Source organism: Gadus macrocephalus, chromosome 13 (genome assembly GCF_031168955.1).
Source record: "Gadus macrocephalus chromosome 13, ASM3116895v1".
In the NCBI taxonomy this organism is placed as follows: Eukaryota; Metazoa; Chordata; class Actinopteri; order Gadiformes; family Gadidae; genus Gadus; species Gadus macrocephalus.
The window spans coordinates 9,334,480-9,351,747 of NC_082394.1; the positions used below are offsets into that span (position 1 = coordinate 9,334,480).

The 17,268-nt window shown below is 43.2% G+C and overlaps 1 protein-coding gene across 1 annotated transcript; it reads left to right on the plus strand.

Annotated features, from left to right (window-relative positions):
• Window positions 1-610: 610 nt before the first annotated feature.
• Window positions 611-16,897, plus strand: vstm2l (V-set and transmembrane domain containing 2 like). The gene is made up of 4 exons (XM_060069810.1): window positions 611-971; window positions 13,311-13,516; window positions 14,990-15,034; window positions 15,558-16,897. Exons 1-4 carry the CDS (start codon window positions 854-856, stop codon window positions 15,894-15,896), a joined length of 708 nt encoding a protein of 235 aa, XP_059925793.1. The 5' UTR covers window positions 611-853; the 3' UTR covers window positions 15,897-16,897.
• The last annotated feature ends 371 nt before the right edge of the window (window positions 16,898-17,268 follow it).

Below are 17,268 nucleotides of genomic sequence, written 5' to 3' on the forward strand. Positions count from 1 at the left end.
CGCCATAATCCTTCTCCCCAATTAGTAACCCAGGCTCATGGCTAACGACCAACACCGTACATGGTCTAATGATGTCCATGGGACGCCCCACATGATAAACCACACCTGGGTGAAAACAAGGGTAGCAGCCGCAGCTGTTTTAAACAGCCTGATTATGAAGAAAAAGCTTGTGGCCGGTAGATGTTTGGGGTTGATGTATGGCGGATCCCCGGGGTTGCTCGTGTAAGAATGATGTCCGCTATCTTGCTCACATGGTCAATATTTCCCCGGCAGCAGCGTCGTACAAAAAGCTGCATGGCTTCCGTTTCTCTCGTAATACAAAGCCAATAACACATTACTTAGCGTGCCGGTATTAAACTACACTAACACCCCCTCTCTCTGTGCGGAATAGTGAAAGTAGTGCAAATCTGAATAAATATTGGGGGGAAAAGTTGATTTTTGTTACGATGGTTTCAGATGAGATTAGATTAACCGAACTTGATTACAGCTGATTGATCGGATGGTTCTCGCCTCGAGCTACGGCCTACTTTACAGAGAAAGGTAGCCTGTCGAACATAGCGTTATGGATCACTCCGCCCAGTTTATTCACCATATGAGCCCGAGCACCTGTCTCGCTGGGTCTCTCCATCCGCCTCTTTAAGCGCCTCTCACTGGCGCGCCGAGGAAACCTCCCAGCGGCGGTTGCTGTAGTATGTTGTCAACGGAGAATCGCGCATCAAATTTACTTTTTTGGGGATTGCCTTATTCATTGAAGATTTATACAAACTAGAAAGGCTGTAAAAAGTTATTGATATTCTGCTCCCAATGTGATATTTTTTTTATAGATATATCGCTCGAAATAGGATCTGAAGCAATGGGGGCGTTTGGAGTGATGATAGGGATGTTGCATTACGCCGGGCTTTATGTTCAGATTAACACCGCTTTCAAGACTGTTGGATTTGGCGAAGTAGACAATTACCTCACTGGAAATGGTAATTTCTAAACACCTTCTTTGTTTCAATCGATTGTAAGCCTACTTATTTGTGTATGTTTAACACCCAAATGAAGTACCAAACTGAGTTATGAAGTATCATCATGTGTTGTAGTTACAATTTGTAATGCAAATCGTCAATGTTAATCAAATGATTAACCAATAGACCATTGTAAATGTCTATCTATCTATCTGTCTGTCTGTCTGTCTGTCTGTCTGTCTGTCTGTCTGTCTGTCTGTCTGTCTGTCTGTCTGTCTGTCTGTCTGTCTGTCTGTCTGTCTGTCTGTCTGTCTGTCTATCCAATGTCTATACATAGATATGTTTTCTCTATCTATCCAATGTCTATACATAGATATGTTTTCTCTTTTTCATCTGAAATATTATAGTAAGGGTTTTACATCATGTGTGACCTGCGTGAAAATACTTGATAGATATATTACATATATACATATATTTTGAGACATTATGATAGTTATTAACTCAATCGTAAAAAAACTCGTAAAAGTATAGTATAATACGTTGTTTTCTTTTCTATAATTTAAAAGTATATTAACAATTAATCTCAGCACATTTTAAATAAAACTGACATTTCTCTGTAACTTTTGCCAGGCAAACAATATCTCTCCAAAGTATTTTTTTCCCATAATGCCAACCCTCCTGGCTGATATGCATGAAGTGCATCATGTCCATTTGAAAACAAAATACTTCTGCTGTTTGGGACACACGCCTGTGTGCTTGGCATGTGCGTGGTTCATCCAAACATAGTCTCTGTCTCTCTCTCAGAGCAAGCATGTCGCTGATGGAAAATAGTTTTGAGAGATTGTAAAGAGTATAAAGATATTTATATTTTTTATTTACATGAATATGGCACCATGAATAATCTGATCCTCTTGATCTCATTATTTAATTCCAACCAATTCCTTGGTCCCTTGCTATGGTGAAAATCATGCCCGGGTTGCATTCATTCCTCCGGATATAGTCTAAAACACTCACTGTGTCATGCATGTCAGGTCCACAGCTTTTATTCTTTTGTTGACAACCGTTATTGTTTTTAGTATACCGTTAAAACGGCTTAAGAGGGTTACAATGACTTGTTGTCGTTAGTTTGTTTGCATAATGACCATGCTCCAAATTACACACCACTGCAGCTCTGTCTCTCTCTGTCTGTCTGTCTGTCTGTCTGTCTGTCTGTCTGTCTGTCTGTCTGTCTGTCTGTCTGTCTGTCTGTCTGTCTGTCTCTCTCTCTCTCTCTCTCTCTCTCTCTCTCTCTCTCTCTCTCTCTCTCTCTCTCTCTCTCTCTCTCTCTCTCTCTCTCTCTCTCTCTCTCTCTCTCTCTCTACAGTCCCCCGATAGATTTACTGTAATTCAATGATAAAGTGTGTGAATACCACTTCATCATCGTGTCTCCAACGGCCGTCCCAGGAGCCGGCCTCTGCTTAACTTCGTATCTTTAGTTCAATTTAACTTGGGTACAGAGTAGCTCTGCAATGGATTAGCTGCCCTCGACAGGTTAGAAAATCAATTAGTACCCTGCATCCAGAGGGAGTTAATTAAATAGGGTATTAACTGCTGTTTGTCCAACGCTCAGACTATAGGCGTAGAGTCACCAGTACAGAGAGCAGAGATATCCAACAATGGGACTTCGCTATGAAAGAGACCTGCATATATTTGATTGGATTAAGCTGGTGATTTGAAAGATCCATTGAAATTGCGGCTAAACATCACAACAAGCAATGTTTCTCTGTCGTTGTGAAACAAGAGCAGCTGTTTTCTTGTGACGTTATCACCAGATGTTCCTGTGGCCAGGCATGGGTTGGCCAGGTTGGTGATGAATTGCCCCCCAGGCGGCGGCAGAGAAAGAGGGACAGAGGGACAGAGAGAGAGAGAGAGAGAGAGAGAGAGAGAGAGAGAGAGAGAGAGAGAGAGAGAGACAGAGAGAGAGAGAGAGAGAGAGAGAGAGAGAGAGAGGGGGGGGGAGAGAGAGAGAGAGAGAGGGGGGGAGAGAGAGAGAGAGAGAGAGAGAGGGACAGAGAGACAGAGAGGGAGAGGGAGAGGGAGAGAGAGAGAGAGAGAGAGAGAGAGAGAGAGAGAGAGAGAGAGAGAGAGAGAGAGAGAGAGAGGGACAGAGACAGAGAGAGAGAGAGAGAGAGAGAGAGAGAGAGAGAGAGAGACAGAGAGACAGAGGGAGAGGGAGAGAGAGAGAGAGAGAGAGAGAGAGAGAGAGAGAGAGAGAGAGAGAGAGAGAGAGAGAGAGAGAGAGAGAGAGAGAGAGAGAGAAGAGAGAGAGTGTACTTCATGTAGAACGGAGGACCCTTTCTTATGTGCGCCGGTCCAGAGAAACCCTCCTTAGATGCTTGTTTATTTCCGATAAGAGTGGTTAGTCCCTGTCACAGTTGGCTGCTATCCCAATCCCCCCACGCGCACTGATGTGGGAACACAATACCTGTGTGTGTGTGTGTGTGTGTGTGTGTGTGTGTGTGTGTGTGTGTGTGTGTGTGTGTGTGTGTGTGTGTGTGTGTGTTTGTGGGGCTGGACATAAATACATTATAATTATCATATGTCGGGAGTGATGAGTAATAAAATCAGGGAATGTGTGTGTGTGTGTGTGTGTGTGTGTGTGTTTGTGTGTGTGTGTGTGTGTGTGTGTGTGTGTGTGTGTGTGTGTGTGTGTGTGTGTACGTCTGTGTGAATGTGTGTGTGTCGTTATCAGGCACATTGTGATAACCTATCCATGTATCTCCTATCTCCCACCATCACCTCTATATGCAACGTCTCCAAGGTACGGCAACACAACCCTCCTTCTTCCCCTGGCTTTGACTTGAATGGATGCTCTCATTCAGACCGTGGATCCGATGTGGGGCCAGTGGAGGGATTGTTGGTAGTCGTATTGTCAGACAGGAGAGGGAGAAAGGGAGAGAGAGAGAGAGTGTTTTGTTAGCAGTATGGTGGTGGAGGACCGGAGACAGATAGGCCTGGTGGCTGTTAATTGTCCTTGGAGAGCAGACAGATGTTATGAGGGGCAGGGCAGTATTGGGCTGAATATATATACAGTAGGTTGAAAGGGGCGTAGTTATGTCTTGCCTTATTCCTGTTTATTTCACCAAGATATGTCACCTAAGATAAAAGTATTTATGAGTGGGTGAGGCTATTCGTAACTGGATTGTATTAAGCGTATTTTTACACTTTTAAATTCTACATGGTGTTCTTTTAAAACCTTTGAGATTATATTTTAAAGTCTGCTACTGCCGGCTAAGTTTGTGTTGGCCAATTATGAGCTTACAGATCTCTGCCACCTGCAACATGATTAGTTAGAAAGTATATCGCCCCATTTACTCCGATTTGGCCCACCATCAGCCTTAAGATGTGAACCAATAGTCGTATTTTTGAGACAAGCCACGTGGAGCCAACTGGGTTCGATCCCTGGCTTCACCATGAGTCTCTTTGGATGAAAGTGTGTTGGCCTGTCAAGATTATAGGAGGGAGTCCTGGTGGGATGTTGCTCAGATGCCAATATTTAGTTGACTAATTAGGGTCTTAATATCTTCCAAGAAACTTATTTTCAGAAACTTAAAATGCAGAGGTCAGCCCATAGTAAACATTGGGAGTTATCTATTTGCTATATAAATATATCTATGTAGTGTATGCAGTTTCAAACAAAGAAATATTTGACGAAGAGAGAGTAGGTCAGTAAGTCATCTTTCATACTATCCCTCTTTCGTTATTTAGTTCCCATTCTCCACCTGTCCACCAGATGTCATTATACTTTTCCCCTTGCTTCACTGATTCTGCCACTCCCATCGGCAATCACTTCATTTCCCTCACCTGAGCTCCCTTGTCAATCTTCCCACCTACACCTCCATCCCTCAACAGTCTCTCCCTATAGACCTGTAAACCAGTTCACTTTATTTGTTCCCTTGTAGGTCAGTTTTATATATTTATTTATATCTATTATATTTATTTATTATCTATAATATATATATATCCTATGTGTTCCTGCTGCCCTGCTAGCACTGATCGTGACATAGTCAGTTGCATGATAGTATATATTTGCATGTGGTTACCCCTATAGAGCATCACTGGAAATGATCCTTTATGTATACATTTGTAAGCATAATTTATCCTTTCTATTTCCAAATGCATGAGATTCGACCACAGGCTACTCTGCTAAGTCCATAGCTTACATCTAGTCATCCAAAGCAATACCTTCCGGTATGTATATAGAAACCAATATACATACCAACACAGAATAAAACCCTTCCTCCAGGTCAGCAACACCAGCCAGGAGATAACGCTGGTGGCGTTCATGAGGGAGAGAGAGAGATCCAGAGCCAGAGAGAGAGAGAGAGAGACGTTATGAGTCTCGCCCGAAGGCCCCCGAGCTCCGCTACGTGGTGTCACCTTCAGCGGTGGCGTCCCAGCCGGCCCTGAAGTCTGCGTGTGTGGGGTGGGGAAGGGGGGACAGGCCCCTGCCATAGCTTCCGTCCCTGGGGCCTTGAGAAATGCACTCGCGGAGCCCCGGCCCATCAGCCGTCCCAGGCAGACGGGCTCTCACTTGATTACCCACACCTTTTGTATTTCATTATTCTGCCTTCCACCTTGAACTGAGAGCGAAGGAAGGCCATTACTCCCTCTCAAGGAGGGGACTGTGGTCTTCACCACCCCCCTCCCCCCCTTACCGCTACATAAACAGACTGCATAAACCGAGTTCTCTGCGGTTTGTTGTTTCCTTTGTGGTTATAGTGATTTCAAATTGTTTTCCAGTCATTTGAAACTAGGCTATACATTAATCAGTTAATGCCGTTAATGGATTGTGCAACTTTTTGACTCTGTCATTGCAAGGTCATTATTAACATTGAGGTAAGTATTCATTGCCATTGTAAAATAAAAGACGACCAACAAATTAAGGAAGGCGTTGATATTTGCCACGTACTGAAATGATTTAACTTTCAATGGTTTTAAGATCTGCAGTCTGAGTTTAAGCCTTTTAAGATTGGAAATAATATCTGCAGTAGGACTAATCTTCGTTATAAAGAAACCTTGCTTATTGTTTCCCACCGTAATCCTGCGGGCTTCTCCGGTTATTAAAGTATTCGTCAAATCAGTGAGCCCTCTGACGTGGGAATCAGGTCTGCTGGCTTTTTGTGGCAGCAACGTCCCCACATCCCTTTTTTTCTCACTGAATCTGTATGCCAGTCTGATGGAGGAGTCATAGTTCTTGTTTTAGTAATCTCAGATCCACCGTCTATGTTGCAACAGAATATCTGGGGGGAGACGGCACATGGCCTGGGCTGGAAACCAAAAACGGAAGGGGCAGAGTTAAGCCTTGTTTCCTGTTTCATTACAGGGAAATTCGACCAAAGTAAAACGCATTAGTTTGAGTGGATACTGGATATAGCTTTCTAAAGAGCCTTTTAACACAATTATTTATACATTGGCCAGTTTACACAGAGTTTATATGAAACCTTTACAGACACTTTTTTACAGTTGACTAGTGCTGTCTCGGTTTGTGTTCACAGTTATTGGCCAATTATGCGCCTACAGATCTCAAGCAACATGATTGGCCTTAACAAATTAGAAGCAAGAGGCAAACGCCCCGCTCAGCCAGTTTTGATTATTCATCATAGGTCTGGTCTGTGGAACTACCATTTTAGAAGCTGTCCTCTCTGTGGGGCTGTGTTACTGCTCTTCAGTTTAGAGATGTCTGTACTTAACCTGGAGATGGAGTCCCCATAGCACTCTCAGCTAGCTTGCAGCTGAGCCCCTCTTCAAAACCCCATCCTTCTATCTATACCCTTGACCTGTTCTTTGCTCTTACACACATACGCCGTACCCACTGGTGAGTTGGTGTGCTCTTCCTTGTTTGAGTTATGGGTGTGTTGCCCTTCCTTTCACAGCGTCTATTGATATGCAAAGAAATTGAGCATCTAACTCTAAATTATTTGTTTTGGAAATTAACAGCTCATTGATGAGAGATATGAAAAGGATAGGTTAACAGTGCTTCCAGAATGCAAAGGTCAAAGTAACATTAACATCAATAACTATTCAAGGAAACATCATTCAAATATTTTTTTTGTTTGATTTGAGTGGGTCAGAAGACAAGAAGACAACAATCTCTCACTGTCTCTCTCTCTCCCTCTCTCTTTGTTTGCTCAACAGTTGGACTAGATTCAAGTTCTTTGTAGTTAGCCCCCTAGAATTCTTACAGAGCATAGCATCCCAACGGGTGGAAGAGAAAAGGGCGAGATGGAGAGAGACAGAGAGAATGACACATCCACCTTTGTGCCACTTGCAACATATCCATCTCCGTTTGCATGGCACTCACAGAAAATCTGATCGAAGCGATGTCTACTTCTGGATTCAAGCTGTGTGTCTTCATTTCCTCGGATATTGTACACACTTCAGCCTCTCTTTATTTCATTATTTTCCTCCCTTTCGTCTTAAATCTTTAATGAGTTTTCAGTGGATAGGCCTACCACCACACCAGCAGCCATCCCTTTGTTGTTTTGGACCTGAATATATTGGTGCCCGTGAGCTAACACAGTTAAAACTGCACCCAGGGGCACATTTTTTAAATCTGTGTGCTTGCATCAAAACAAGCCTCACATACCACCTCTAAAAGTGGATCATGACAGTAGTCCCTTTATGAAAATCTATACTTAGAAATGGCAAGGGCAGGCAAACACATCCGTCATATGAACAGTAGCTTCAGCCTCCTCCGAGGGGAGTCGCTACTTATCGATATCGCAAGGCGCATGTTTTGCTCATCATGCTAACATTTATGAGCGGTGAATATGTTTTTGCATCGATTGGATATGGTTTGTTTAATACACACAACTAAACCATCTGGAATTATTCTATGAGCAGACTGTGTTGGGTCTTCCATCGACATACGCGCTGTTGTCTCACAGGGGCATCGATCAGAGAATCTGCGAAGCCAAGCGCTTTGACAAGTGTCAGATCAATAAAGCCAAGACAGAGAGGAGGAGGAGGAGGAGGAGGAGGAGGAGGAGGAGGAGGAGGAGGTGTAGGAGGAGGAGGAGGAGGAGTGAGAGCCATCAGAGACAGGAAGGAGTTTGAGCCAAAGGTTTTAACATCCATCGATGGTGGTGGCATAGTACTGATGCTAGCTTCATTATGTATGTCTTCTTCCTTTGAACAGTTGATTTAACTCAATGAAATACATATGGAGTAATGTACATTTACATGAGCTGCATTGTACGATAAATACTTACCCTAACTGCAGTTGACGCATTGAACGACAAAATCGTTTGATTCCATACAAAATAAAATAGTGTTGCTTGAAAATGCAACAGCATTATGTTATAAAGCATTTGCATTTCTTGCATAAAAAAAAGATGCAAAAAAAAAAGGTGAACGGAACATTTCCGCGGGCAACTCTGTTTTAAATACATTCACAGTGTTTGTTTTAACCTTTGTAGGACCGACTCTCACACCAGGCAGTTTCTGACTGCCTGGTGTGATTGGAGACACAATGAACGTCTATGTGTGCATGTGCCTGTGTCTGTGTGCTTGAGTGAATGCTTGGGTGTGTATATCTGTATGTTTGTGTCACAGCAAGCCTGGAATACTTTTTCTGAAAAGAAGATTATTTAGCAATGGCTCACACCCTGGAAAGCCTGGAAGAGTGGAAGATTCTACTCTTATACTTTGTGCACACACACACACACACACACACACACACACACACACACACACACACACACACACACACACACACACACACACACACACACACACACACACACACACACACACACACACACACACACACACGCACACACACGCATACACATGTATACACACAGGCCTGCCTTAACCTGCCATTGGGCCCTGGGGCTGAGAGGTTTCGTAGGCCCCCTGAGAGGGGATCTTACAATGAAGATGTGTAACTTTTTTCCGACATTTTGCCGTTGTTGAGGGGGGGGGGGGGGTGTGAGACGACTGTGGCTGTGGTGTCAAGGGGCCACTGGCCCTCTTTTTTCTTGGCTGATGATAGGCCTCTGATCTTTGTAAGCCCCAAACAAAAAATCACATTGTCTTGGGCCTTCGCCGATCGGGGGGCCTATCATGGGCCAGTATAAAATAAAAAAAATAAAAAATTTTTTTACTGCAGCTCATGATAGGCCCCCCGATCGGCGTAGGCCCTGGGGCTTCAGCCCAGGCAAGCCCGTGCATTAAGGCGGCCTTGCATACACATACACATCCACATCCACACACACACATCTCAGAGCTGGGGATCAGAATGGCAGTGAAGTGACCTTGCAGGCCTGAACCTGGTCCCAAGTGATCTTTACCTCACCAGAATGAGGACCTGCTCCTGCAGATCCTGGTCCTTCATAGCCCTTGGCTGCACTTTAAAATGGAGAAAGAAGAAAAAATATTGGTGTGTGTGCGTGCGTGCTTGTGTGTGCTTGTGTCCCTTATCAACTTTAATATCAAAACACTGGAACTTATGTGTGTTACTTTGGCGTGTGTCTGTGTCACTACAACAGCAAACCTCATATCCATGTTTCTTTTGACAACATTTTTCTATTCAGTGCGACAGTTGCTGTCACACCTCTGCCGCTAAGATATTCCAAGGACATATATAACAATCGAGACGATTTCTCATACAGAAACTTTTTTTCAATAAGGTACGTGCAGCTCTCAGCTGTTAAAGTGAAGACTTTTGACAGCAGTTCTATGTGGCTGGGTTGGGCTGATATGTTTAATGCATGCAGGGTACAGAGCGATGTCTTCCTGTTTGATTCATGCTTCCCAAGCGTTGGGGAGAAAAGTGAGTTTGAGCCACTCTAGCTCCGTGGGCTGGGGGCCCTATGGAACCACTGGAGAGAATCACTGAGCAGTCACACACCTTGGGATTCCCTGCACAGCAACAGAGCGCGATGAGGAGTAGTATAGAGGAGTCGGATACATCAGATTGTCTCTGTTACTGAGCAACAGGCGTGGAACACGCACACACATAAACGCGGACACCTACACACACGCACACACACACACACACACACACACGGACCATCACACACATCCCAGCAAGAGATTGAAAAAAACAAACTGAAATGACCTTGTAGCTCTCTCAGCTCCAGAAGTCCTCAATTAACCATGTGGACGGACACACACACACACACACACACACACACACACACACACACACACACACACACACACACACACACACACACACACACACACACACACACACACACACACACACACACACACACACACACACACACAATGATACGGCCAATAGAAGGTATCTTGGATTTTTTTGTATCTATATTTTAGAAAGACTGTGTTAAAGGAATAAAAGCTGATTAAATACAATAAATATTTAGTCATGGCTTACTAAGGCAGTCATTGAAGAAATATTTAACATGTCATAAATTAGCCAGGCAACCATGATTAAAAACTAAGCTCCTACATTGAAATATTGAGGCACAGAGAGCCAACTCAAAGCACTGTAGCATGACCCTTATGAGTCATTGTTTTGATTGACAACTCTGAGAGAACAATATGTTCTCCTGTGTCCGTGTACCAAAATTCACCTGATCTCAAGGATAGGAGTTTGTTATTTGCCCTTGGATCTGTCAATCTTTCAAGAGGAAAGAACAAGAAGGAATAAAGTACAGCAGGAGACAGCAGTGGAGAAAGAGAGGGGAGGGGGCAAGATTTAATAATAACATTGTGTGCTGCTGTTTTGCACAAACTCAAGCTTTTGTTAAAGTAGTATTTTTATCGGCCATCCTCTCGAGACAGAGAAAGCTAGATGTAATATTCCTCAATAATATTGATGTGATTTTAGTTTGAATGCAATGCCTCTGTAAGCACGAGTAATATTCCATAAACTTGTCCCTGGTGATAGAATTCAGCGGTTGCATGCTGTGTTTACTTTTTTATTACTCATATGTTTATAGGGTAAGAGTTAGAATGGGCCTATTGGTATAGTACATTTTGTATCTCTTCATAATTTGTATTATCGCTTCTTACTTTAATTAAGATCTATCCAAATCTGATTGTCCCAACCACTCCAGCCCTATGAACCATAGACATAAACAGATTGACGCCGCATTGGCCTATGGATCATTCGTCAATGTCGCCTCCATATTTAAGAGGCCAACACTGGCCTGTAAACAAAGACAAGTAAACAGGGAGCTTTTCTGAATAAAAAGCACCGCAACGCGTACCTTTGTCAACTGATTCAAATTAGTCATTTGTTATCAAGGGTTTATGATCTACATGGAGTAAAACTTTTTCTTTTTACAAAATATATATTTTATAATTGAATGTGATCATAAAAATCTGCTAATTTTCATGTGTTTTCCCATTAATTCAAGGGGGCACGGCAGTTGATTAGTGCTATTGGTTTTCCTTGAAAGCAATGACACACTTTTTATTTCTACTCAGTGCAGTGCTGGGGTTTGCTCTCTGAGAGAGTTCATGATCGGCCTAATATCAAACGCAAAGCAAACTATGTAGAGCTGCACACTGTTGTTCCTGCCCTCTCTCAGTCTTCGGCCAAATCCCATTTCTACCCCTTACCCCTTCCCCCTCCCCCTTGTGTTGAAGGGGTAAGGGGAAGGTGTAAAGGGAAGGGGTAAGGGGTAGAAATGGGATTGGGCCTTATCCCTTCAAAACAAGGGGGAGAGGTAAGGGGAAGGGGTATGGGGTAGAAATGGTATTGGGCCTTAACATCTCCCTATATTCAGAATTTCATACCATGTTATTAACGTTACTGCCCCTTTTGAATTCAATCTATCTACCGATATTGGGCCGTTTATTTAGCAGCTCCTCAATGTATCGCCCTGCTACCCCCAGGGGACGTTCACCTACAACACAATATAGATTCTGACACATTTCCCTAAATGTCCTCGGCCCTGCGAATATTAGGCTAACAAAAGCAATACAAAGAAATCTATTAGTTCAGTAGTTCTCATGCAGGCCTGTGATATTTTCACATGGTCATTACATCGATACAGCTAGCAGCAGGAAGAGAGTGAGAGGGGGAGAGAGAGAGAGAGAGAGGGAGAGTGAGAGAAAAAGAAAGCGAAATAGAGGGCAGGAGAGGGGTAGAGCATGTTTTAGAAGATGCATAATCGAGGGCCTAATGGAGTGTGATGCCATTTGTGGCTTGTGATTTGGTTTTGACGCATTGTAAACCTACGTGGATGGCCTGAGGGGCCACTTCGCTGTACATGAAGCAGATTCATTCGTATGCTACAGAAAACACGGTCTATGCAAGGTGGATTTGGCACTGAACTGATCGTAATGATTTACATATTATTTATACTCGCTCTGATGTGTCTCAAGGGTTTACATTGTATTTGGTTCTGGTTTGAAACCCGATGTCCGCAGCCTTCATGGAGACATCCTGGAGCAAACCTAACCCGGTTCCTCTAAATCAAATTCCTGATAATGAGTTATTAGTCTGCATGTTATGCTAAATAACTATGATGTTGTATTTTGTTTGATTGGCTCTGAAGAGAATACTGCCTGTATGGTTTATGCAAGCAGTGTACTCTGCTTGAATAAACTGTTCGTTATTATATTATTGTCATTCTGTTGTTGATGTGTCCTATTGTCTCCGTGTTGCGTATCAAACACATTGGATTCATATCTTCAGACGCTGCATCTTAGGTCACGTCCTGTGATTATGCCTTATGTCTTTATGTGTACCTGTCCTATTCTGATGCCATTGTCTGAGTTGTCTTAGGAGAGCTAGTTAAAAAGATTGAGCATTTGATGCTGTGTGTGTGTGTGTGTGTGTGTGTGTGTGTGTGTGTGTGTGTGTGTGTGTGTGTGTGTGTGTGTGTGTGTGTGTGTGTGTGTGTGTGTGCGTATAATAATGACAATGCATTTCCGGCGACAATCAACTGAAAACTCTCCCATCTACATTAAAAAACAATCAAATCAGGCTAATTGAATTGCATACACATTAAGCTAGCATTAATTGATACATGAGTTACAGGGAAAGGCAATGCAAATTACAAAAGTAATTAAAAGCGAGTAGTTTGACTTATTACTTCACACAACGGATGTAACATTATTTTATACGGCATATGTTTTTTTTTACCCGTCATGTACTTTTTCTTAGGCTTCGCTTCACATGAGTTTTCTTATCCTTAAGTGCAAATGACACCCTGAATACCACACATTAGTCATGTGCCAGTTGATTAATACTTCTGCAGAATAGATTACAAAAACATGACTTTTTCCACCAAACTCTCAGTCAAATAATAACTCTCTCTCTCTCTCTCTCTCTCTCTCTCTCTCTCTCTCTCTCTCTCTCTCATCTTTCTCTGTTCTCTCCCTCCCCAGCGATCTTCACCGAGGTTCCCCATGACACGACCACCCAGAGTGGGGAGGATGTAGAGATGGCCTGCTCCTTCCGGGGGGCCGGCGCTCCGTCCTACTCCCTGGAAATCCAGTGGTGGTACTCGAGGAAACACGGGAGCTGGCAGCAGCAGCAGGAGGAGGAGGAGGAGGAGGAACGCCGGCCAGGCCAGATCATCAGCACCAACCAGGTGAGAAACAGGACATTGGTCCTGGAATACAATGTGACTGAATGTGTGAATGGCTGGCCTCAGAAGAAAAAGGCCAAGAGCTATTCATAGTGTTAGTAGTATGATTATCAGTTTGACTTTAAAACAGAGCAACACTGTGTGTGAAATGATCTGCTTTTCTGCGTCTAGTTGTGCTGCCAGGGGATTCAACTAAGTATATCTTGCAGTAAATTGCCTTTCGTGTTAGCGCTATGAAAGCACACTTCGCATTCAAATTAGAATGTAATTAATGTTTTTTTAACAGAGGTTTCTTACAGATCAGAAAGAAACATCATTATCTGTCTTTTTCACGAGAAGAATCTTTTCTATACCATTTTAAAAGCAACAGGTTGGGTTAAAAGACTACAGTAATTTGCCTATTCACCCTTTTTTATTTGGATTGTACCTCCTCTCTTTCCTCCACTCTAGGCTAATAGAGACTCTTTTTTTTTTGTAGGAGAACACAGCCATCATTTATTATGGATGACTTTGCATCCCACCAATCTAGTCACATCTTGCTCACATGCATCATGGAGACACACATGCAATATTAGCCACAACAGAGAGCCTGCGGCACAGGAAGGGATTGATAATTGCTGATTAGCATTCGCTAGCATTTGGGAAACATGTTAGCTTCCCCAACATGAGGGAACTCAGACTCCCCTCTTGCGCCTCGAGACACTATAATTGGCACCAAAGAAGAAATAGATTTTTTAAATCACTGTCTCTCTCCTGCATTATTCATACCTATACCCCGAAGAATACCTTGTTGCCCCCGCACAGAAACTCTCATCTGAGTAGATTGGAGCATGCACGCACACATATTCACACACATACACAAACATAGAGACACAGACGCACTCACCCTCATGCACACACACACGCACACACATACACACACACACACACACATACATACACACACACACACACACACACACACACACACACACACACACACACACATAGACACACACATACATACACTGACAGACATATTCACATGCACACAAACACACAAAAACATACACACACACACACACACACACACACACAGATACACACAAACACTCGCACGCATGCACACATGTATACAAACATAGACACACACACAAGCAGACACTTACTCACACAGGCACAGATATATGTGTGCACATAGTTATTCAGGCATACACACACACACACACACACACACACACACACACACACACACACACACATAACTAACACATATCCTCTCTGCCTCGTATGCACACACACATTGCTCATCAAGGCTTGATGTTGAGCAGATCAGTTATATAAAACGGCAAAGCTCATTGATAATGTTCTCTTTTAAAGTATAAACAACATAAACAACTCTACTTCTATAAAGCCTGTAGACAAGCTGCTAATTGTGGACAGTGCTCATCTAATCTTTCCTTTGCTCATAACATGTTCTTTATTAACTGTGTGCAGGTGGTGCCTCTGGAGCAGATGTCCAAGGATGCAACCAAAATAAGTGTGAGTTAAAACTTTAAGAAGCCCTAGACTTTCAGCGCCTGGACTATTTGTATTGATTTGTTTATTATATGTTTGCATCCCTGAGCAAGATGTTCTCTAAATGTAGGAGAAACCACTTAGCAGACGCATTAATCAAAAGCAATTGAGGATGAATTTATGAATATAATCATCAGCATTCAGATAGGCGTCATCTTGCTCAAGAACCATTCGGCTGCCAATCAAACACATTCGAGTCACTTTGGATTGAAGCATCCACTAATGTTTTTTTTTCAGATTTTGTATTAATTTTATGGCCAGGCGAGAGACAGGAAAATGGGTTGGATGTGAGAATGGATGAAATGCAGCATAGGATGGCAGGTTGGACTCCAACCTTGGTCATTACAAGGCGTATCGCCTGTGTAGTCATAGCGCCTTAGCTCTTAGTGCCACTGAGCCTCCAGCCTCTGCTGAGAACCACAGTTCAAATCCTCAAATAAAAAAAGCTTATCCTCTTGAATGCCTGACACCCGTTGGGGCCCACCAGGTGGTGAAGGTCGCCGGCAGCAACATCTCCCACAAATTGCGCCTGTCCAGCGTCAAGCCTTCCGATGAGGGCACCTACGAGTGCCGTGTCATCGACTTCAGCGGCAGCGTGCCCCAGCACCACCGCGCCCACGCCTACCTCCGCGTGGAGCCGCACAGACCGGGCCTGAGGTCTGCCGACCGGGACCAGACTTCCAGGGCTCAGCAGACCTCCAGGCACCAGGCGGCAGGCGGCCACCTGCATGCCCACCCCGGGCACCAGGTTGCTGGGAAGGAGCTGAACAGAAAAGAGGCCGTTGGTGGTGGTGGTGGCTGTGGAGAGGACTGTAAGGTGCTGTAAGCTGGTGCATTTGAGGGGGAGGTACAGAGAGAGAGAGAGAGAGAGAGAGAGAGAGAGAGAGAGAGAGAGAGAGAGAGAGAGAGAGAGAGAGAGAGAGAGAGAGAGAGAGAGAGAGAGAGAGAGAGAGAGAGAGAGAGAGAGAGAGAGAGAGAGAGAGAGTGAGAGTGCATGTTTCTGATGTTTCCACTATAAAGGTTGCATATCATTTAAAACATCATGAAGGACCAGACCCGGACCCTTTGTGTTTATTGAACAAAACACACCCACTGAATGTTATTTGGGTCTCATGTAGAAAATTAGTTTGTTTCGATGCCTGTGTTGTTGAACGCCAAATAGGGGCATGCTAATGTGTCACTAAGTCCATTAAGTTCCCTTAATTTGTGTTTTTGCTTTCGTGTGTTTTAGTTTTTTTTTGCATTAGTTTGCAGTCTATGATTATGTGACTGTAGTAAGTCTGCGACGACCGGATAAAGATGGATTATGGGTGTCAGGGAGGTTCCTTTCTCATTTACTGTTCTAGGGGTAATTAAGATAGATGGTGTTTCTGTTTTAGTACAGGAAATTAAACAATTTAGAAGACAAAATATTTGGCAATCCCAACTAACATGTTTTAAACTAATAAAAAGAGCTCAATAGACATTTTCCACTTCTCCTTTTCAAATAACATTTCTGAACAAATGTCTAATGGCTCAATGTTTTATTTTTTTGGAGCACAGCTGCTGACAAAACATAAGCTATGATAGCGATTTTGGTGTCAATGTATTTTTATGTATTTTTTTTAATTAACTACTAGACTATACGTGTTGTTTGGTGAAATACAAATGCTCCGTCTTTGTCATCACCCGAATGTAACAAATTATCCAAACTGTATGCTTATAACATATAGGCCTATTCTGTTTAAATTATTTAAGAAAATACAAGCCAAACAATATTGAATGTCCATTCTTTAACACTTGCTGTCATTTTTATTGAAGTCAAGAATTTAAGTTGTGATGTTCTTGTCTCTGTATCAGTCTCGATTTCTTCCCAGACATCTGTTCGATGGGCCTCATGTCAAGGCAGCCTTTTACAGACCTAAATTCCACTGCATTAGGATTTGCGCAATGTGTTTGACATTACAGGACGCAATGAGCCTAAAACCCGGTATAACAACACATAAGTGAGAATATGTTGCACCTTCTTTCATGCAAAACTTCAGGGGCATTCTTTTAAACTCGGTTTTACAATGTGGAACATGGCGATGGTACGGTGCCATGCCGTAATTCCGACGTCTCATTGTTCCGACGTGTCAATGGTCCGAAATATTTCCCATTAGATCGACATGCCACTATGCCGACGGTTCAATGTTCCGAAAACGGAACCCATTGGTCCG

Bases quoted from the DNA above. Each gene is read 5' to 3' on its own strand.
- vstm2l (XM_060069810.1), top strand. From the start codon at position 854: ATGGGGGCGTTTGGAGTGATGATAGGGATGTTGCATTACGCCGGGCTT. The intron at 13,517-14,989 runs GTGAGAAACAGG...AACTGTGTGCAG, and splicing joins AGATCATCAGCACCAACCAG to GTGGTGCCTCTGGAGCAGAT. The intron at 15,035-15,557 runs GTGAGTTAAAAC...GGGGCCCACCAG, and splicing joins AGGATGCAACCAAAATAAGT to GTGGTGAAGGTCGCCGGCAG.